This window comes from Hippoglossus stenolepis, chromosome 20 (genome assembly GCF_022539355.2).
Source record: "Hippoglossus stenolepis isolate QCI-W04-F060 chromosome 20, HSTE1.2, whole genome shotgun sequence".
NCBI lineage: Eukaryota > Metazoa > Chordata > Actinopteri > Pleuronectiformes > Pleuronectidae > Hippoglossus > Hippoglossus stenolepis.
In genome coordinates this window covers 7,657,468-7,679,393 of record NC_061502.1, presented here as the reverse complement: position 1 = coordinate 7,679,393, position 21,926 = coordinate 7,657,468, and the positions used below count along the sequence as shown (strand labels likewise).

Below are 21,926 nucleotides of genomic sequence, written 5' to 3'. Positions count from 1 at the left end.
CTGTTTGATGTGTTCTCGTTTCTGGTACTTCTCGCTGTAGTACTGCTCCTGGCGAAGCGTGAGGAGCTGCTGCTGCTGCTGCTCCTTCAGCTCAGCAAGCCGCTGGTTACACTCCTGATCCAGCTCACACAGATCCTTGTCCAGGGTCGACAGAGAGTGCTCGGACCGGCTGCACGAGTCCATGCAAACACACATTCACAAATGAGTTTGCTTCAATGACAGAAGAGTGTGCCTAACTTATACAGATACAGTTAATAAATGCACGCTATATGCATATTTATATTTTTTAAAAGTGCTATATTCCTCAGAGCAACCTCGATAACGGTTTGGCTGGTAATTGAAATAACCTTCTTTACATGTCTGCAGAGCCCCCTCAGGCTGTGGTGCTAAGAACACTGACGTCAGGGTTTTGAAGTAATTTCAAACATCACAGAGGACTCTTATCTCAAAGCAACTCGCTTCAATGTGTTATCTTTCTTTTCCTGTGGGCCTCTGAGGTCCTGTGTGCGGTGAGTTCTGATTCGTCAGTGTACGATGGAGTCCTGTGGGTCCTGAATGGGTCCCCCTGGTGTGGGGGAAAATGTATCCACTGATTCTCATTCTTTACTTCCTGAGGAGGGCAACTTCTGTCCTTTACTTTTAGTCTCCGAGCTATTTAACATGCAACACTGGATTTAATATGTATTTGACTGTGTGATTGTGTAGATGGAGGAAAAGAAGAAAAACAGTAGGAGGGTATCAGAAGTTAACTATGAGTTAACTATGAGTTAACTTCTGATGTTGTGTTGAAAATCTTGTATTAATGGCATTCCCACTTTTGCAAAACTTGCCTCATTATTTATTTTAGATTGAGATTTACTGCATATCCCAGAATGACTTTTAAATGTCCCAAAAGAAGCGACCTCGTCAAAATTGTGAGCTACACATACACATGGACACATGTAAAGTGTGTGCAGATGGAGAGTGACAACAATATATCTGCAAGTGACATGCTCTTTACAGCTCAGAGAAAAGAGCTTACTGAAAATGTTATGTTTGTACTTCCATAGTTTTCTCTGCTATGTAGAAAATAAAATGTCTCGTGGGAGCTTACACAGAAGCCCATGCGATTTGATAATGCCAAAATCTCAAAAGCAGGGGAGGGGAAATGAAAAAGTAGAACGGCTTGAAGCGGAGAAGAGGAGGACTACCTACCTTTTCTTACCGTCTTGTTTGTGGCTCTTCCTCAGGGTGGAGCGCCGGCGCTGATGCTGGCTCTGCAGCTCGGACGTGCGAGCTGTGTGCTCTTTGATCAGCTCGCTGGTCTTGCGGTGGTGTTTGCGAACCAGCTCCTTCATCTCCTTGTACTGCTTCTTCTGCTCCCGAACAATGCCCTTCTGTTGCTTCAGCTCCTCCAATGTCTGAGCTTCCAGTTCTGCGGGGAAAGGGGATGGAGGACGAAAGTCAAGAGAGCAAAAATATGATGAAATACACAAGTAAACTAAACAAAAAAAAAATATTCTTGATACCAGACTATGTTTAACTCATTTATCAATTTCAATTCAATTAAATTCAGTCTTTTTTGGGCAAGACGTTAACATGTGTTGCCACAGCACAAATACAATATAGACAATCACAGAATCATATTAATGACGTAGCAACAACAATAATGATCATAGTTTATCATAGTTTGTCATGAATAACCCTTCAACACCCATCATTGCTTTCACATTAAATCAGGAATCATTTCGATAAAATCTGATGTTTGAAACCGTCATCTTACCGGTGAGAACACTCTGAACGATGTCCTCACTCTTCACTGGTGGTTTCAGTGAGCCTGGCGACAAAACAAGTAGAGTTAATGAAGTAATTTGTACAATATTATCTCAGAACTTGACATTTATATGAACAGTAGAAGCTTATTTATCACCCCAAAGAATCAAAGTCAGAGCAAATCAATAGATCAGCAGGGGAGCAAACATTTTCTGTTCTGATTAATAATCTTGAAGCCAAACTAAATTTTTTACTAGTGTTTTTCATTATTAAGCCGTAAGACCCAGATTTATTCTCCATATGATATTTTAAATAAATTACAAGTGTATTATTATGATTAAAGACAGAATAATCATTTCAGAATAAAGACATATATTCTTACAGTGCAGTCAAAATGCGACTGTGATGTTTAAATTAAATTAAATATGAAGTAAACTAAATGTGACATCTTAAGGCAATGTAAGAACAAATACAAATCAACTTGTTATGCACCTACAGTACAATGGACTGTGAATTATTGCACGTGTGATTATGGAGCACCTGCAGACTGGTTCTGGCCGACGAGTGACGGCTGTTTAGGGGCGATGATGGGTGTGGAGCTCACTCCGTTCTCTGTCGGCGTCGTCACCCTCTGGTCCACCCTCGATTCTGAGGGGGCGTCGCTTCCTGCCTCCACCTGTCGATCAATCCCACTTGTTAGTCAATACAAATGATTGCACTACTCAACGCTGATACCTCTGCAGAACCACTTACCAAACCTAATAAGTCTTTAAATCAATAATGTTAAATTGTTTGAATAAGTTAGAGTGCGGAAAGTGCATTTAAAGTTTGACGGCAGTGTCGCACACACACACATCAAGTGCAACACACATCTCTGCTGCATATTTTTTTGGGAGGAGTATAAACCTCCTCAAGTGGTCGTATCTGTTTCGGAAGTCCCCTGCTGTACCTGGGTCCTGCAGGACAGTTTGTAGACATAGCTTTGGTAACCCACTCTCAGCATTGCGTCCTGTGCCGAGGCGGAGCAGGTCTTAATTTCCCCTTGGCTCGGACGTATCTCCGACTAAACGCTCTTATCTCTGAAAGGTTAATGCAGTTTCGGCAATCTCTGTTCTAGTCACGATAGCCGGACCTTCTCCTTTCTTCCTCTGCTCCTCTTTATATTCATCTCGGCGAACTGTGCTCTGCCTTTCAATGCTCTACCGCTTTTGACGACTGTTGCCATGGTCACGGCATGAAACCGCTCTTTGTCAGCCGCCCCTTGTGGGAAATCTTATCAGCTGGCAAATCAGATAAGCGGAGCCCCTCAGGGACAACCCTTCTTTCCAGTCCCCTGTTCTAATAACCTCAGATAACCCTGTGTCCTGCCTGGCCTCTTACCCTAAATTTATCCAAACTTAAGTCTTGGAAATTGTTCAGATCTCTGATCAGATTTCATCACTTTCCCTGTTCTCTATTGCACTGCAACCCACATTACTCCTTGGCTACTTGTTCTCTCCGTTAGATCCATTTAAAATTACTTTCACCATCCCATTTACAACATAACACGTTAAATAAAATCATTTCAACTATAACGCTTATGTCCCATGAGTGTAACATATATGCAGCGTAATCGTTGTTACAACCCTCCGAAATGAAGCCTGTACTGAAGTTAAAGGTCACTGCCAACTCTAGTTTTGATTCATATACAGCAGTTGGTATAGCTCCAGTGTGAAGTGTATCACATCACATGGATCCAGTTAGTCAGTCGTTCATAAATTATGCTTCAAGTGTGGGAGGGTTTTTAAATTCAAAGTGTCAGACGTAAACTGCTATTAAATCACATTGGTGATTACAGTCATTACAGTCTTAAAAAGTTCGTATAGCTAATGTGTTAGCATGCCGTTGCCTATGTACACATCCAACATAAATGGAGCAGCATTAGCATTCAGTTGGAGTGATGTTTGACAAGTGAACTTGCAGGTAATTTAAAATTATGGGCTGAAGGATTCTAAAATGTTCTGTCAGGCAGAGGTCGGCGATGATAGTCTATGGGGTTTGGAAGCTAAACTTTTTAGATGATCTCTTTACACTAACAAGTTCATGAATTGCAAATATGGATATATTAGTTAAAGCAACTTTATGCGAAGTCAAGGTTAGACAACAAAAAGGAAAAAACATGTTTTTGAACTTGTCTCTGGACAGTTGAGTTGAGCCAAATAGCCTTGGACCTACAGAACGAGTTCGAAACTGTAAATTGTATATTTCTTCACCTGCTGTATTATATTGAAGAGACAGTGTCTGACTTCCAGTGGTATATACTGTTAATTACTCGTGTCACTCCCTGTGAGGAATTACCTTTAAGAATAATAATGAAAGTACACAGAGTCACATTTAAAGAACCCACCCCCCAGAGGAAACCCAGTATCAGGGCCTGCAGGCGGATGCTGGAAGAGACTTGATTAAATACAGCAACAGTGCTGCTACGGCTGTGGCTGCAGTATACTTTATCATAGAGGGACTGGGAATGAAAAATAGCCCAAACAAAGTGTTTTGATTATATCTGTGGTGGAAACAAGCAGTGGTTCACCATCCATCTTCTACTGCAGTGGTGCTGGCTGTGGGTTTTAAAGTACTTTGTGGTTTTATTAGAAAACCCTCCTCGTACTAAAGCAAAGGAGCTCCACCTCTTTCTGCAGCTTCTCAGACTCCGGGCCGCATGAATTTCTATACCAGCAGCCGGCTGACCACAGGGCTGCTCATCTTATTGATAAACTGTTTAATGGCACAAAGCTCTCCACACATAAGAAAACTAATGTCTATGTACTCTGCAGAAATGAGTATAAACACACACCTCTTTGTCACCTTCCTCCTCTCCTCCCTCTTCCAGAGTGAGAGCAGCCAGCTGATTGGCTCTTTGCTCCATCAGGTTGACATAGCGGATGGGATTGGACAACGCTTCAATGACATCTGGGGGAAAAGGAAGAAAAGAGGGGGTTTTTTTGTGACAACAAACCTGACTTTGAACCTGCAGCGTTTTCAGTTCAAAACATTTAAAGTTTTGGTTTGAGAACGTTCACCTGACTCACCTGCAAATGTGTCTGGAACATAGTCCTTCACTTCCACATACACAAACAGAGCGGGCAGCGTCAGGGACTGGTTCTTCTCATTTCTCAGGCTGATGTAGTGATAGCCTGCAGGGTTTGAGTGAGAGAAACATCCATCAGCAAAGAAGCTTATTTAGAAGAGTAACCTACACAGTAGCATAGCATCCAATAAGTTAAACACATTTAAGGGACAAACTGTAGCTTATGTGAACATTTCATCCTCTGGTTCATGATTCACACAAAATGTACATTTACCATAGTCATTTTGATGCAATTTTTATTGTTTATAATAATTGCATTATTTTATTGTTCTATGTATGGGTCTTAGACATAGATAAAGACAGAGGGGATGTCAAATGAAAACTCACCTGGACGGATGGCTGACACAGGAATGATGCGGTGGCCGATGAACTTTCCTCCCTCTTCAAACACAGCGATCCTTAATGAAGCAAGTGTGGGCAGAACAACCTGAGGAAATAGAAAATACACCCAGGTCATTCCCTCTCCTGATAATACATGCATCCTGATGAAAAAACAATTAGGCATATTTAGAGCAATTTGGTGCGACTTGATTGTTGGAGTGTTGGACGTTGACGAACATATGTGCTCTATTAAGTACCACTCCAGTTTGTATGTGTCGTAATACTTGTCCGATAAAATTGCCTGAAACTTTACTTCCAAGCACGTAAACTGTTCAAATAAAATGTGACCACTTCGTCTCACCTTCTTGAAGACAATGGCCTCCTCCTCCCAGACAGGGTTGATGGCATTGCCCTGAGATGTCTTGGTCTTGAAGGCTTTCCTCTTGGTGTCCACAGGCAAGCCGAACATGTCGATCTCCACGTATGTGCCCACTTTCTTATCCGACAGGAACTGGCCTGAGATAATCTGGAAGGAAGGAGGAGAGAGATAAATACACTCAAACACACACAGAGCCACACAAACACAAAAAAGACCAACACATACCTTAACAGACAGTGTGTTGGCTACTATCCCATCCACCGTGCTCTCAGTGAAAGGGTCAAAGTGTTTGTCTGGTCGTCTCATGAACTCTGGTTTGAGTCGGTATCCACATTTGCCATTGTACTCGTACATGCCCAGGTTCAGCTGCATGGACAAATCTGTGGAGCGAAGATTAGAATCACAGTCAAATCAAACACGCGGTTTAATAATAGCAATAACTGCTCCGAGCAGTGTGATGGAATGAAGGATCGTCCCTCACCAATGGTTTGGAAATTGAGAGCCACCAGCTGACAGCCAGCATTCCAGAAGAGCTGAGGGTTGTAGTTGGATGAATCCACTCGAGTACCTTTAGGGTAAATCCTGCTCAGCTGCAGCTTGTTGTATCTGAAAAGAGCTGTGTTAAGGAAGAGCATTAAAAATTACTGCTACTGCTGCAGCTGCCACCATCTCCTCTACCCTTTTTCTGCAAGTACAGCCGTGTATACTTGTAAGACTGCATTAAAATCTGAATTATTGATTTTAGTTTATTATCTTATTATCCGTTACTTCCACTGACAGGATGAGCTACAGATGCAAAGGGACCGTAAAGAGCAGAATGATGCTGTTTCTACCATAACACGCTGGCTAAACTGGATGTGTAAGCAGCATATGTGCTTCATGGAACGTCTTGCTTTTCATCTCCGCGCCCATGTTATCACTTTCTGCATGAGCCTCGTGTCTCAGTCCTGGTTCTTCTAGAGTCGGGGATTCGCCTATTTTTCCTTGAACCGCATGTGGTTCACAGAGTGAAAAGGATCTTTCGCCACAGTTTCAACGTGTATTTGTGTCACAAAGATAAATATTTTCAACACTTCCAGTACCTGTTTCAAAGTAAAAGCACTCTAGCGTTTCTGTTGACTGAATACATTCATTTTAATTAGGTTTCTTTAGCGTGATTGAATTACTGTGAGTCATATGAAGTTGTACGACTCGCTGCTTCCATAAAAGTGAGAAGGATACTCCACAAACTCGACAGGGCATTTGGTCAGTTGCTCCAAAGCTTTGGTCTCTACGAAGGACGACATCTGGTAACTGCGATTGATCTCTGCAGGCAGATAGATAGAGAGATACACTGATCAGAATTATCGAACGGTTAGATAGATTAAAACATTGATGTCTAAATGTACCGCTGCTGTAACACTTGTTTCAAAAAATTATTCCAAAACTTCCCAAGAGAAAACAAACCCTGAGACATTAGTGAATATCATTTTGTAAGCAAAATATTTTAAGATTTCTTATGACTTCACAAACTAATATCTGCTCAATCATAGGACAGAATTGGATTGAATTAGAAAGATTTATATTTTGAGAATAATGTGGAGTTTATAAGTCAAACGGTTCAGTATTTTCATTATTTATGGAACTTATACCAAAGTTTAACTTAACAAGATGCTCCACATTCCTCATTTTAAACGCAGGCGACAAGTTGATCTTCTGATATCCCCCCGTAAAATGAGATGTAACTTAACATTTTCACTATATTCTTTTTAATTATGATTTTTTTGTTAGTAATTAAATGACTTATTTTTTGTAATATTAATATAACAGAGTGCTAATAATATTAAATATTATCCTTGAAATCTCAAGATTTTTCCCCCCTTTAAATTGCCCCAATACTCCATAGTAATAGCAGTTGTTAGCAGTTGTCTGTTTTTAGACTACATGTGTATTATGTTCTCACTTACTTTTGGAAGCCTCAAAGCTGTTAAACTTGACTGGTTGGATGTAGATGACCAGGTTGGACATTTCCTCTGTGGCAAATGCCTCACTGCCTGCTGTGCCCTGTAACGCACAAACACAAACACACACACACACACACACACACACACACACACACACACACACACACACACACGCAATATTTTAAAAACATTGAGAAGAACTTTGAAGACAGTAGGGATTAAATGCATGATCAAATACGGACACTAGGAGGCAGTCTTAGCACATGACGTGCACACTACTGAGCTATGAATGTCAAGCATTACTAGTATTTGAACTGAATGCAGAGCGAAGGACAAACCTCATCCATTGAGCCCTTTTTACAGTCGTCATCATCATCATCTTCATCTTCACTTTCTGCCTCCACCTCACCTGAAACATGAGTCACAGATAATAACATTACATAAAGCTAAATGACCTTAAAAAAGTTAAAATTGTCTAAATCCAATTGGTATTTCCACAAGCTCAATGGAAAACTTTTTTGAAGGCTGAAAGCCTTCGAAAAAGTCTTTATCTAGGATCAGTTTCCTCCATTACATTTAAAGCAGAAACAAGGGGAACCGCGACAGCTGAATACACAGAGCCCACGCACCGAGGATACTCTTGTGAATATTGTTTTGTTGGAGCTGACACAGCCTCTGCACCCACATAATGAGAGACCTGCTCAAGATCTGCCACGGAATCTGAGGTCACGCTGGCTGAGGACATTAATGTGAACTGACCTACAGCTTCTGCGCCGGCCTAATGAGAGCCCTGCTAAAGATTTCCCTCTGAGTCTGAGGTCATGTACTATGTCTGACTCACCGATAGACTTTCTCCCCTGCGGCCTCAGGCTGAGCTCAGCACCCTCAGAGGGCTGTGAAGAATCTGCCATCTCTTCTTTGGTCGAACCTGAGTGGAAAAAACAAACTTCTGAGGAACAAAGCTCCCGTTCTATAAAAACACAAGGTCAAACTACTGTATAGAACACAACAAAGCTTCATTTGAAGTGTTGGTAATGTAGTGTTTCTACTTTTCAGTACAAGTGCAGTACTTTTGGTTCATTACCATGTAATATCTGCCCACCTCACTTTTTAAATCACTATTTTTGTCCACCCTGCATCTATATTTACAGGTTGATATTCACACTATAATCTCTCTAAGTGTCCAGAGAGAAGAGGAACAACACATTATGTGGGCAGCAACAAGACCAGTTTGTACTTTCACAGCTTTCCAGCCACAGAGCGGCTGCCCAAAACTTCTGATTAATTATGTTTTCATCAGTGTTTGATTACGCAAAAATCACCAAACCTCAGCTGACACTGGGCGAGAGGCGGGGGAACAGATTGTCAGTCCATCTCAGGGCAGACATACAGCAGCTCTTCATCAATGAAAACTAATATAGTTTTCCCTTTTACTGTAACAGTCACATTGAAATTCAGGCAGCCTTTCTTAAGGTACTGGCACACATACGCAAATATTGTGGGTAAAAGATAACCAAAGCTGAACTCCACATGAAGTCACACTGCGAGTCGCCCTGCCACGGGAAGCAAATGTTTAATTTGCCTGATGGGCCTCTGATTTCTATCTATGAGACTTTCTTCAACTCAATGTCATTATAACATAGTATTTAATTGTTTAATATAAATGAATGTGTAGACATGCAGTTAGTGTGATTGCTGAATCACAGACTCACAGGGCCTTTCCCACCTCTGAAATCAAACCTACACGCTTACACTGATCACAGAGTGCCTATCACAGAATGTCTCTCAATGTGTCGGCATAGACGAGCTCAAATTCCTTGAGCACAGATCAGTCTACCTCTAACACTTGTGTTGCATTTATTCTTACACCAGGGGGCAGTGTGTGTTAGTGTAAGAATGATGCAAGCGGCTCAGCAATTAGGAAAACTCAAAGTGATTGTCTATTACTGTTTAAAGCTGAACGATACAATGAACAGACCATTTTGAAAAAAATATGATGTAAAACAATAACACTGAAGCATGCATGTACTCCACACGCGCACACACACAACATATCTGAAGTGCAGCCAATATGCAGAAATGAATGATGATGGAGAACTCCGACCAGAGAGCAGCTGTGAAAATATAAAAACCCATGAATTGAGATGCGTGAAAGTTCACCCCTGTTATAGTATAATGTACACACAGCTGCATGAACACACACTGACACACTGCTGGCCAGGCTTTAAGATGCCCCTGTGACTAGCAGGGTGGATGCCTGACAGGCAGCGTATGCAACAGCCAATAACAGCTCCAGCTGATGGAGAGGGCCATGAAAATGATAAATGATAAACAATAGCACTGTTTGGCTCCAGTGAATCAGTTCCTGGACGGCACAGAGGTGTCGCTCCGTGGAGCAGATGGACCCAGACCGTTAGGCTACATTTTACTTCTGAAACATCATAACTCAGCTGTCCCAGTGTGACTTGATGGCTCTGTTACGAGGATGTGAGTGTGTGTGTGTGTGTGTGTGTGTGTGTGTGTGTGTGTGTGTGTGTGTGTGTGTGTGTGTGTGTGTGTGTGTGTGCGTGTGCGTGCTGTACCTGCGCTCGGGGAGGAGGGCTCACACACACTGGAAGAATCACTGTAGGTGTTGGAAACCTGCTCCGACAATTTCTTCTTGGTACTTCCGTCGGTCTTGTGGTGTTTCTTCTTGTTCTTCACCAAGATTTTGCCCATGAGCTCCATCGGGCAGGGTAGTGGGACACCGGACTCCAGCTGGAGACAGAGAGGTCATGGAAATCACAGAAAGGTCATGGAAATAAAGAAAAAAGATTCATATAAAGTGAATGAAAGGTTTTTCTGCAGATTAATGTAATATCCTGTTGTCCATCCATCCATCTATACGGCTTATCCTTTGATGTTGTGGGCTTGGCATTGGGCAAGAGTCGGGGTACATGTTGGACAGCTCACCAGTCCATCACAGGGCTGACATAAGCTGATTTCAGACATGAGTTTCAGCCCCCCAGTAAAAACTCCAATGTGAGAACACAGCGGGAGATCACTGTGAGCAAGTGGGGGGGTTGATGGTGTTTTTAACATGCGACTGATGCAAAAAAAAAAAGATGACGCATGAAAAAGAGGAGTCATAAGGGCCGACGTCATTGTCAGTGGGCTGTAAACAAAACCATGTGATCTCTGCAGCAGAATTAATAGGTTACATCCTGCCACTGCACCAGCCCTCACCTGAACGCTCCATATATTTCTGTGATGTTGTTAACGTGTCTGAGCGGAGAATCTCCTGCTGTGTTGTTCATATGTGAAAGGCAAACTGTGCAGAAAGTCCAGACCCAATTCTGTGGACATCCTCTGGAGTTCAGGTTCACGTCTACATGCAATTTAGTGTCTCCATTTAACCTATCCTGCACGACTGTGGGAGGAAGCAGACACGAAGAGAACATGCAAACTCCACATGGAAAGGGCCCAGTCACCCGTCAGGATCGAACCTAGAACCTTTCTGCTGTGAGGTAACAGACGCAACCACTGAACCACCATGACATCCAATATCCTGATTGTCAAATCTGTTGGCGATTGGAAGGACTGCTTTTAATAGAATGAAATCTTTTGTTTACTGTTTTTCCTTACATACTTATTTTATTAGGCTATTATTGCATATTGTGTGCGTATCTTGAAAGGCTCCCATACATTAAAATAGTAAATTTTACAACACTTTGGAGACAAATTAGCTAATTACAGAATGTAAATGCTGAAGCTGTTTACTGGAGTGTGTCATTTAACGCGTGAATTCATGGCAAAAACATCTTGTTTTGCTAAAATTCACTGTGGATGATTCTGCTTGCAAGGTCTGTTGATGTAACAGCTGAAAAGTTTACACTTTCAACACTAAAAGCAGCCTCCTGGGAGGAAACCGAGCGTTAAACACAAATACACACTCTCTCAAGGGAGCAGACAAGAAATAGGCAGATCTCTGATTTATTCATGGGGTACACTGCTTTAAGATCACAGTGTTTAGGAATATTAATAATGGATTATCGAGAAAGTCAGCGCCAATGTTATGTATACACACAAGCAGGGTCTTTACAACTTATCACCTATATGCATGACCAAACTTAAAATGTCTCTTACTTCTACTTCTTCTAAGAGCAAGAAAAACAGTGACTCATGCACCAAACTTAACCGAAGCTTCTCTGTCCAATAGCCTACTTTCTCAGCTGCCATGCACACATCTAAACCTTCCTGCATTTGTTCGTGGTAGGTGATAAAATACAGATAAGACACACTGCTTTCCTTGGCTTCACTTAAACAGTTCAACTTGAATGGAACCAGTTCAGGACCGAGTGTGGCATGTAATCTGGACCCTGCACAAATGCACAGAACTAAACCCGTTTGATAAAATAACACTTTACTTTGATTGATTCCATTTTCCGTTAATCCATTTGGTTTGGTCCCAGTGTATGGGTCAGGTAAGAAACCATTAAACCAATTAAACCATTGGTACTGATCTGGATCAGGGGGCGGATCCAGGATTTTTTGTTTTCTTACAACATTTTCATTGATTTCTCAGAGAATAATGTATGGATCCTGATGAAAAAAGTATGCATATTTAGGAGAGTGATAGTAATGAGTGTGTGCAATTTGGTGCAGATCCAAATAAAAATCTGAATCTTTATAAAATTTGACCTTGGCAGAGATTCACTCTACTGAGGGCCATTCTAGTGAACTCTGTATTAACATGGGTCATTATTATGGATTTAACTACCAGTGCGTTAGGTTGTTGAAATTAGTTTAGTTTTAAATGCACTGTAAATGCACTTACATGTCAGTGATAATGATTCATTAAAACAATAAATAATAATCTCACACTGGGGTCTTTTCCTGCAACATAATTTTGATACATTTTGCAATTTGAACGCAAGACTTTTAATTGAAGTTTACTAAAAGGAGTATTTTTACACTGAGGTAACTCTATTTTAAGCTATTTTTTTGGGAACGAGCTGACTGTTCTCGGCTTAATTGAAAAACAATAACAGAAACAAAACAAAGTAAAAGAAGAAAACACTGTCAACAGTCTTTTGTATTCAGGTTAAATGACGGTTTTGTGGAGTGGAGATACAGGCGGCACTCGAGTTTCTAAGAAAACTGTAATCCTCTTTATTCTCACCCTAGGCTCAGCTGGAGCCAATCTAGCTATATAACCTTATCTGGCCCTGACCCTATGGACTAACAGAGTTGATATCCCATTCGCCACGCCGTATACACAGCCGTCTCAATGCCAGAAGGGAGTGGTTGTCATTGCACTCACCTTTCCCAGTTATTACATGCTTACTGCTAGAAATCTCATTTCTCAATAGCACTTTCTGTCTCTCTCTCCCTCTCTCTCTCTCTCTCTCTCCCTTGGCGTTTGCCTCCTTGTATATCTCTCTCCTTCTCCTCCCCTCTGCCACTCCATCCAAAAGGCTTCTCCCAGATAATGCCTCAATGTCAAATCCAGTCAGAAGCCTGCAATTCTCAGTGGGACGCGTCTTTGGCAGGCGGCGGTGCTGGAGGAGCTCCCTGTGTTTGTGAGATAATGCTGCATCTGACTGCTGGGAACTTTCGCTGTTCTTTAGTGTTACACCAACAGGGACAAGTCGTCCCAGGAGAATAACAGGAGAGGAGTAAGTGGCATGTATAAGTACATATGTGTGCAGGGTTGCGTGCTCAAGATCAAGCTAGTGTGAGAGTTTGTGCGACAAGTGTGTGTAGTTGCCTCATGTAAGTGCCTTTGTCATTACACACAAAGACTCCTTTGGGGGGTTTAAAAAAAGAGTTTGGCCACAAAGACACAAAGCAAGCTTTTGACAGGTAGCCATGGCAACAGAGGAAAGATAAAGGACTGCCAAGAAAAGCCACGTTTAGATTACAGCGTAAAACATTTCCATTTAATCTTGCACGGCTGTCATTTGCAGTCTCGGCCATGATAACGGCGAGGCAAAAATAAAAATGATTGTGGGGTGAATCATTAGAAGTCGGCTTCTGTGGCACATAAACAGCCACAGGTATGTATGTGTGTGTATCTGTGACTGAAAATGAGAATGAAAACCAGAGGGTGAGAGAGAGGGTGAGAGAGAGCGAGAGAGAGAGAGGGAGAGGGAGAGGGAGAGGGAGAGAGCAAGATAAAGTCTAGGATGCCATTTAGGTGCGTGCCCGGAGTGACAGCAAGAGGAAGAACAGCGACAACACATTTTGCCAGGTGCTAGAAGGCATGTCGATATGTTGCTGGATGTGGGAAAGACAAATGGAGAGGAGAAAAAAGACACACATATACACAAATATAAATATAAATATAAAATCAAATGAATTAGATATAATGGTATTTTTTCGCCCATATGTACATGTTTATGTGCATCTGAAGCATGCTGAATGCTAGGCAACAGTGTTCAAGGACACTTCTTTGGTGCACTCATCTGTGCGATAACATCTCGCTGCTGGCCATGTTATGTATACGTGTGTGTGTGTGTGTGTGTGTGTGTGTGTGTGTGGGTGTGTGTGTGTGTGTGTGTGTGTGTGTGTGTGTGTGTGTGTGTGTGTGTGTGTGTGTGTGTGTGTGTGTGTGTGTGTGTGTGTGTGTGTGTGTGATAAAGAGGCAGCAAAAGAAAGAGAGCATGCAATCATGAATGATCTGAATCTGAGCACATGCATGTGTGTAAAAGCATCTTATGTACTCACAGGATATTTTTCCAGAGGCTCTGTAAGCAATGCATCTCCAAATATTGACCGGCAGTACTCGGCCATCTTGGCCTGCTGCTTTGGCCTGGAAGTCATCACACACACAGACACACACACACACAAACACACAAACACACACCCACAAATATGTATGTTACCAATGTTAAGAATCCCCCTCCGGACATTTACAAAGATAAAGCAGAATAGCTAATTGGGCTTGAACTGACGTTCATCAATGAACCATCCATTGATGAGACAATACCCATCAATAAGGTCAACAGTCACTCTGTAGCCTTTATACCCCTGACATTAATGATCTGTTGACTTACGAGTCCACGTGGTTCTCAAAAGACAGAATGATAGGGAAGGGCGAGGTCTTGAAAGCACACTCTGCGATAGCCTCGATCACCTCCTAGAAGATGAACAGAAAGAAAAAATTATGGATAGTAAAGACTTAAACTAGAATGGTTGTCAGTAGAGCACAAACCTCTGCAGAGGCTGAACAGTCCCTTCATAAAACCACATTTAAATTCACTAGATCTGGATTTTTATTTGGATCAGCACCAAATCGTACACACTCACAAATATTGGTCCCCTAAATGTGCCTGATTTTTAAAAATCAAGACCCATACATTAAATCCAGGGAAATGGGTCTCTATCTCACAATTCTTCAGACAGATCTACCCCAAAATGTAATCAGTTCTTTCTTGGCCCATTTCCCATCTTTCCGCCGGGTTTTGTAGGAATCCAACCAACAGACAGGGGCAAAAACATATCCTCTTTTGCAGAGGCAGATTGTCAGGATTTGTTATATCGGTGACATTAAAAACAATGTTTGTCACTGTTGGTTAATGTATATTGATGTGCTGTAGAGCCTTAGAAAAAACAAACAACAATATCCCCCAGCTTGTATTCCAGCAACAATAAATACAATTACAATTTTATGATTCCCTACATTTTGCAGAGTGCCTGAGAGCCTCCCCCAGAGAACATCCCCAAACCTGGTGAAATCAATAACAGCAGGAGAACGCATACACCAATAGTCAGGATGATTCATTCCAGAGCCAACATGTCCTCTGGACACATGGCACTTCGGCTGATTGTGCACACCATAGCTGGAAGAATTATCTTTGTGGCTGTGCATACCAAATGTGTTTATCAGTGGAAGTCAGTAGAGTGGATTTCCTATGTAACGCTATATTGTGACAGTGCGGGGCATCAACATGTCGGTCAATTTTCTGGATAAAATGGTCTGTATTTGGTAAATGCTCTGTATTTATCTGAGCTTTTCTCGTCTTGATGACCACTCAAAGCGCTTTACAGTCCAGTTTATTGCCATTCATACACACTTTAATACAGTGCATCTATGAGAAGCACTTTTTCCTGAGAGGCAATTTGTGGGTTCGGTTTCTTGCCCAAGGACACTTTAGCATGCAGATGGAGAAGACTGGGGTCAAACCGCCGACCTTCTGGTTAGAGGACGACCGCTCTACCCTAGACGTAGACAACTAATTCCTCATTAATTCATATCACACAAATTCCAGCATGAAATCATCCACAGAATCGAGGGCTGAGCCATGAGGTGGTGTCTGATATCCGATTTCCAAGCCACTCTTTGTCTAAGTCAATTACACCATCATTAACAGTGGTGTCAGTTCAGTTAATGCTTTCATTTCCATTTGCTGCATCTCCTCCAATAAATATCTTTTTCTCCAACTCACCCCCTCAATCTGTAGCTTCCTTCTATCCTCTCTCCTCCATGTCTCCTATACACAGTTCTGTTTTTCACTCTCAAACTAATTCCATTAGGCTTGCTCTACTTCTTCTGTTACTCTCATTAGATCTAAATTTCCTCCATCAATCGATCCACCCACGTTTCTTATTTCTCTCATGACACCTCCTCTGCCCAGAGAATTTCACACGTCTTCCTGCATGAGGAATATCTGCGATTGTTCAATAATGCGATGACGAGATGACTTCAGTACCTCTGGATTATCTGGAGGGAATGACGTCAGATGGTGGGACAAATCTCCGCATGACTGACAAGGGTGATAACTCTGAACTGGCTCTAATGGACCAGGTTGCAGAACCCAATCCCTCCATGGTGGAACAGGTGGGAGACAGGAAGTTGACTTCCTCCATGTTGGACTTGTAGGATGTGTGCAAGTCCACTGCTGTTAAGCTCAAAATCCAATGGCCTGAAGTCAGTGAGTTGCTTGCATTACAGCGGGAGAAAGCTGCCCAATGTAAAGAGGACAGAAATACAACTTCTGAGGATTTTTTCCTGAATTGCTGGAGGAATCTGTTGTCTCTTGGAGAAACAAACCAATCAGAGAGAAGCATCACGTGGTGGGAAGTTCCTTGTTTGACTGAGAGGAGAGTCACGGTTCCCGCAGCCCCATCAGTGGAACATGAGGTGGTACGCTAGGATTTAATATCAAAGTTCCTCCACTAGGTAATATTTACCCAGCAGAGTCAGTATTTCCTGATGTGAGACCCAAACAGATGTTATGAGATGAGTATAGGTTACTTGTGTGGCTCCTGTTCAGTGAGTGTCTCAACAGACCACTGTGTGCTCCTTCATGAGGAGTAGGTGAGTGTTTTTGATGATGTCAAGCCCCTTCACAGGGTATCACTGACACTGACACACGCAGAATGAAAAAGCAGCTTCTGAAGAGGTCACACTGTGGGTGTTATCCAATGTCAGAAAGTCACTTCTCACTAATCAGAGAACTGAGGTTATGCAAGTAACCGTAAGTTTGTTTTCTTGTTCATTTGGTTCAGGATCTGCACTTCAGTTTTATAATTATGTTGAAATCCCTTGGTGAATGCATCGTGAGTTTAAACAATAATAATTTCTAATACACAGTGTTACAGGGAGTCTCTTGCTCTGTGTTTATTGCACATTCATATTGTGTTAAACAAGGAAACCATGATTTATAGATTAGCGGTACTCCTGCTACAAAAGCCAATTTTCTCTTTGTCTTGTAATCTTCAGCCCCGCTCAGCACTTCTTTTTAGGATCTTTCAGTGTGTGCGTGTCTTTACAATTTGCTCTCTGCTGAATGCATGTCCCACTTGTTATCTCCCACTTCTGCCTACCTAAGCATGAAGGATTCATACGAAAACAATGCATGCATGTAATTCAATGCATTTTGATCTCTCCGATAACAGATATCTGTTTATTGTTTGCTCTGTTTACGTATCAGAGCTGAGTTGAGTCACTATTGCTATACCTTGACATTTAAAGCATGTTACTGTTGAAACGTGGGGTGGTTTTAATTAGATTAATTCGATTTTTGAAAGGAAGGAAGGAAGTAATACAACGAGGAGCAACAAACAGGTAATTGTTGGATTAAGAGCTGCACAACTCATCTGCATGATAGCCATCTTTACTGTTGTTGTGACACGTGCAGCATGAAAACAGGTTGACTGACGTTTATTAAAATTGTTAGGCTGCTCTGTAAAAAAGAAACACAAGTCTGTCTGGTCTTTTTACTGGACTTCTGACAGAGTAGCTGCTCAAGGAGAGTTTTTTTGTGATATTAAACTGCACTAATACAAGTCATAACTGCAAGTTGATGTATAGCATGAAGATGGAAATGATGGTATATGCATCTCAGCTACTGAACGTGCTCCAACAATTTGTTTTCCTAATTAAGCAATAAACTAACGTATCTCATTAACTCCATAAAACTGCAGATTTTTTATTGAGAAAAATTATGTTTTTCGAAATTAACGAGATCATTTTCTTCAAAAAACAATTAATTCTGCTCTGATTTTCTGAATTAACATAATAGTCTAGTGCATAATCCAGCAAGAGTTTCTCACTTGCATGGAAGCAAACATGTCCTGCCTGTTTAGTTTAATCAGGTTTTAATTTGGTTTGGGTTTGAGACATTTGGAGATACTTGTGTCTTTAAGTGTCTTACCTCTGTGGACACCGTACTTGTAACAACACAGCACTGTTAGAGTGTTGCTTGTCGGGTTGGGGCTGATATGCATCAACAACCGTAGCTTCCGTGCCGGTGAGAGCTTCCTCGCAGGACTTGGAGGTATACAATTTTTATTTCTATATCGTTAATTCAGAAAAACCGCCCTGTTTTTCTTTTAACTAGATAATAAAAAAAATGTATAATCCAATGTGTTTTTTTGAATTAACAAGATAATTAAGCTCATTTTGAAAAGTAAGTAGAAGAGCCAACACGTACCAATTAAGAGCACTCACCACTTAATCCAACGCCCTATCTCACCTTGTTAAAGAAAGTAAAAAAAGATCCGTGGGTCGTGCTTCACCGCCCCACAAATTTCATGGAGATTAGTTCAGTGGTGTTAAATAACCCTACTGACAGGCAGACAAACAACCAAACAAACAAGAACGGAAGCATAACCTCCTTGGCGGAGGTAATCAGCGTTTGATGCCGCATGTGGATTACATCATCCGTACGTGATGTCTGTTTACCCACAACCCCCCTCTCTCTGTGTCCGTAGACAAAGACATTAAAATGCGTCTTCAGAGAAAAAAAATTCTCATCTCGTTCTCCCTCTTCCTCTGCTCCCCTCTCCCCCACCCTGCCCCTCGCCCCCCCACCCTGCCCTTCGCCTAACGTTGCTATTACCCCGCTCTCCTTGTGTTACCTTGAAGGAGATTTCAGTTGTCATGGTGAAGCCGTGGGTGATGACGGGCTCTTCCTCCGTGGTGCGACCCTTCCAGCAGTCCAGTTCAATGCAGCGGCATCCAGACAGGAGAACCTGCTTGTACATCTCAACCGAGGAGTTCCCTGCGAGCTGGCCGGCTGCAACAAACAAACACACACACTTCAGGTAACTGTTATATTGATTCCCAAAGTAACAGGATGCCTACAAAAGCACGTCCTCCTGCTTTTCAAGAGCTCATTAACCTCATTAGTTGCTAGCATGCAGCAAAAACTATTTAGCTGTCGTTATCTGAAGCTGGCAATTCTCATCGCCCTGTCACCATTAGCGAAGTAATTATCTCGTCACATTAGCACCATGCTCTCTTGCAACAGTGTCAAAGTGAGAGGCAGCTCCGCGTTGTCACTTCAGGTGGGTTCATTCATTTCCTGATTCCTTTTTTCACATTATTTTCCTCACATTTTTTTTTTTTTGTCTTCCTCTGATAGACATCCTTATCCGCTTATCAGAGATAGAGTTTCTTTCCTGAATTAGTCATAGTGTTGAACACGGTATGAAACACTGCTCTAATTTGCCAGAGATCAACAGGATCAACATGAATGAATAAGTTGCACAAGCTCTTGTTAGCATAATTATCATGGATCTTTACAAATACTGCGAGGGCAGAAACACATTCCGCAAAAAATACCTAAAGTAAAATTGTGTTTGCGAGAAGAGGAGATCCTGTTTGTTTTTCTCATTTCGCAGGCTATGAGGCCATTAAAGATATTCAATTTTTTTTCATTGCCGGAGAAATTTGATCCACTTGAAAGATTCAGTGCTCTCCAGTTCCCACCAGAATAGATTTGAATAGATGAATTATAATATCCATTGAAGGGAAAACGGTCTGTGTATTGTGCCTGCCATGGAGCCAGTTACTGTGACTACCAGTCTAAAGAAATATTTAACTCATGAATATCAATGAATTGAGTCCCATGGCATGACTTGATTGGATAACCTCTTGAGAGGTAATGCAGGAAAAGGGGGTCTGATATGCACTGGCGCATTTGATTGACTGACCTGCAAGGCATAAAGCAGGGAGTATTCACTCGTGCAACCGTAATTGTATTTCTAAATGAACAAATGATCTGTTCATGTGGAGACGAATAGAGGATGCTTGTGTGCAATAAATCAGGGGTAAAATTGTGTTGTGCGTGAATGCGTAAGTACAAATCTGACAGAGACAGACAGAGCTGCTTACATAACAGATTTTTTGGACTTGCGTTTGCATTTACCTGTGAGGTATGTGTTGTGTGAAGAGTTGATGAAATAGTGGGAGAGGGGAAACGTCATGTCCTCACTCTGGTCCAGCTTCTCAGGGGGGATGATGCAGTTCTCCTCCCCGTTCAGATACCTGGCAAAGCCTTCAACCGAGATCTGACCTGCGTGGACACAACACAGCACACAACAACCTTTTGACCTTGGTTCAGACTTGCAGGTGTGAAAACGCCTTTTTCCATAAAAAGATAAAGACAAATAAAAGATGATCTGACAAACAAGTGTCTTATGGTCCAGTAACTAATTTCCTATGACACGGAGCTGCACTGCTGTAAAAAAAAAAGTTTTACTCTGTCGTACAGGTTGACACAGTACAATGAAAACTGTCACTGTTATCTGTTTATTTTAAATTAAACCCACATACATCCTGCTCCTGCACCATTTGCTCTTGTTTGGGTTGTGAGAAATGCAGTGGCAAGCAGCTTCTTTCCAAGATTAACATCTGCAGCACATATATAAATGGGCCGGTGGCTGAGTGCATGGACAGAGTCAGGAACTTGCCAGCTGCAGAAAGAGACTTTTAAAGTTTTGAACTTGTAATAGGATTAGCTGACAGTAACAAACATATAGAATATTGCCCGCCTTATCCTATTACTGAATGAAACATATGGTGCACGGTATATGGTACCTGACTATGTGTGCAACCTTTCTAATACAGATGCTGAATATTCTTTGAGCCACATTTTCCCCCTTTAATACTTTATATGTAATATATAACAAGAGAACCCATGAGTAAGTGTATAAGTGTGTGCACTGTGCTGTGTGAATGTACTGCATGTGCTCTCAGATAAGCAGACGGAAGAGCGTGTTCAATCCCTTTCAAAGGTTACATTACTAAAAATGTTCATAATCCCTAATTAAAGCCACACTGAGCTTACATCAGTAGTTTCATTTAGCACAAAGCCTAAATCACCGTTTGCTGAAAGTTGTTCTTTCCTTGTTTTGATTCTACGTCAAGGTCACTCGTGTTAAGCGTCGCCTTTCTGCTGTCGTCAATGAGCTCATGTCCTCACTGAAAGTGCTGGAGAAAAAGATACTTCGCTGACTAAATGAGTAAATCTCACACTTCCAACCAGTCAGACACAAAATAAAACTGCCCATACCAGTGCACATCACCCAACACACCTGAATGCACATCATCTAGCAGATGCTCCACGTGAAACCAAAACACCCCCTCACACAACCTCCTCCGCTCACTTGACGTCGTGCTAAATATGCGAAGTGATGCAAGCTCGACGGGTGCAGCAGGTCCCTCCGGCCACGTTATGCTAATTCATGCGGCGCCGCCCTCTGCAGAGTTGTCGGACTAATTAACGCTGGCTGCTGTCTGACATCTGAGCTCAGTCGCACTCAGCGTCTTGCTCCCCGGTGACTACCTACGACCTCCCTTTACCAGGCGGAGTCCTAGCCTCTGCAATAAAGACATAGACGCAGCGTTTCCAATGTTTCCCCAGATGTTTGTAGGTCAAACAGAGGTGTTAACAAGCCGGGGATTTGGAGGTGTTATTCTAAAGGTGGCATTTGAAAGGTGAATGTAGATCTGACAGGAAGGGAATATGAAATATATCAATAAGACACATTCAAGTCAAATAAAAAATTGGGTTTTGGTGACAGTAAGGAATCTGCAGTTGAAATGCAGAGCTTCCTGTCTAAAGCCACTTGAGATGAAAATGCAATGATGTGCCGTCATATTCTCTGGATGAATGTGTCTTGTTTCATTTTG

General features: G+C 41.9%; 1 protein-coding gene across 3 annotated transcripts in view; it reads right to left on the bottom strand.

The window, feature by feature from the left end:
- LOC118099902 (1-phosphatidylinositol 4,5-bisphosphate phosphodiesterase beta-1) overlaps nt 1–21,926 on the bottom strand; it is a 110,502-nt gene that overhangs the window by 16,041 nt on the left and 72,535 nt on the right. For 2 of the 3 annotated variants that reach the window (XM_035144699.2, XM_035144698.2), the window contains exons 10-28: nt 20,161–20,307; nt 18,869–19,026; nt 14,560–14,642; nt 14,231–14,315; nt 10,105–10,279; nt 8,364–8,450; nt 7,861–7,931; nt 7,526–7,622; nt 6,801–6,885; nt 6,061–6,185; nt 5,805–5,959; nt 5,562–5,726; nt 5,207–5,306; nt 4,821–4,925; nt 4,586–4,701; nt 2,293–2,428; nt 1,763–1,816; nt 1,195–1,414; nt 1–169 (exon numbers count right to left, since the gene is read on the bottom strand). In XM_035144699.2, coding sequence (XP_035000590.2) covers nt 1–169; nt 1,195–1,414; nt 1,763–1,816; nt 2,293–2,428; nt 4,586–4,701; nt 4,821–4,925; nt 5,207–5,306; nt 5,562–5,726; nt 5,805–5,959; nt 6,061–6,185; nt 6,801–6,885; nt 7,526–7,622; nt 7,861–7,931; nt 8,364–8,450; nt 10,105–10,279; nt 14,231–14,315; nt 14,560–14,642; nt 18,869–19,026; nt 20,161–20,307 — 2,333 coding nt within the window. The remainder of the gene's footprint in view (nt 170–1,194; nt 1,415–1,762; nt 1,817–2,292; nt 2,429–4,585; nt 4,702–4,820; nt 4,926–5,206; nt 5,307–5,561; nt 5,727–5,804; nt 5,960–6,060; nt 6,186–6,800; nt 6,886–7,525; nt 7,623–7,860; nt 7,932–8,363; nt 8,451–10,104; nt 10,280–14,230; nt 14,316–14,559; nt 14,643–18,868; nt 19,027–20,160; nt 20,308–21,926) is intronic. The other variant, XR_004694384.2, reaches the window with a different exon arrangement.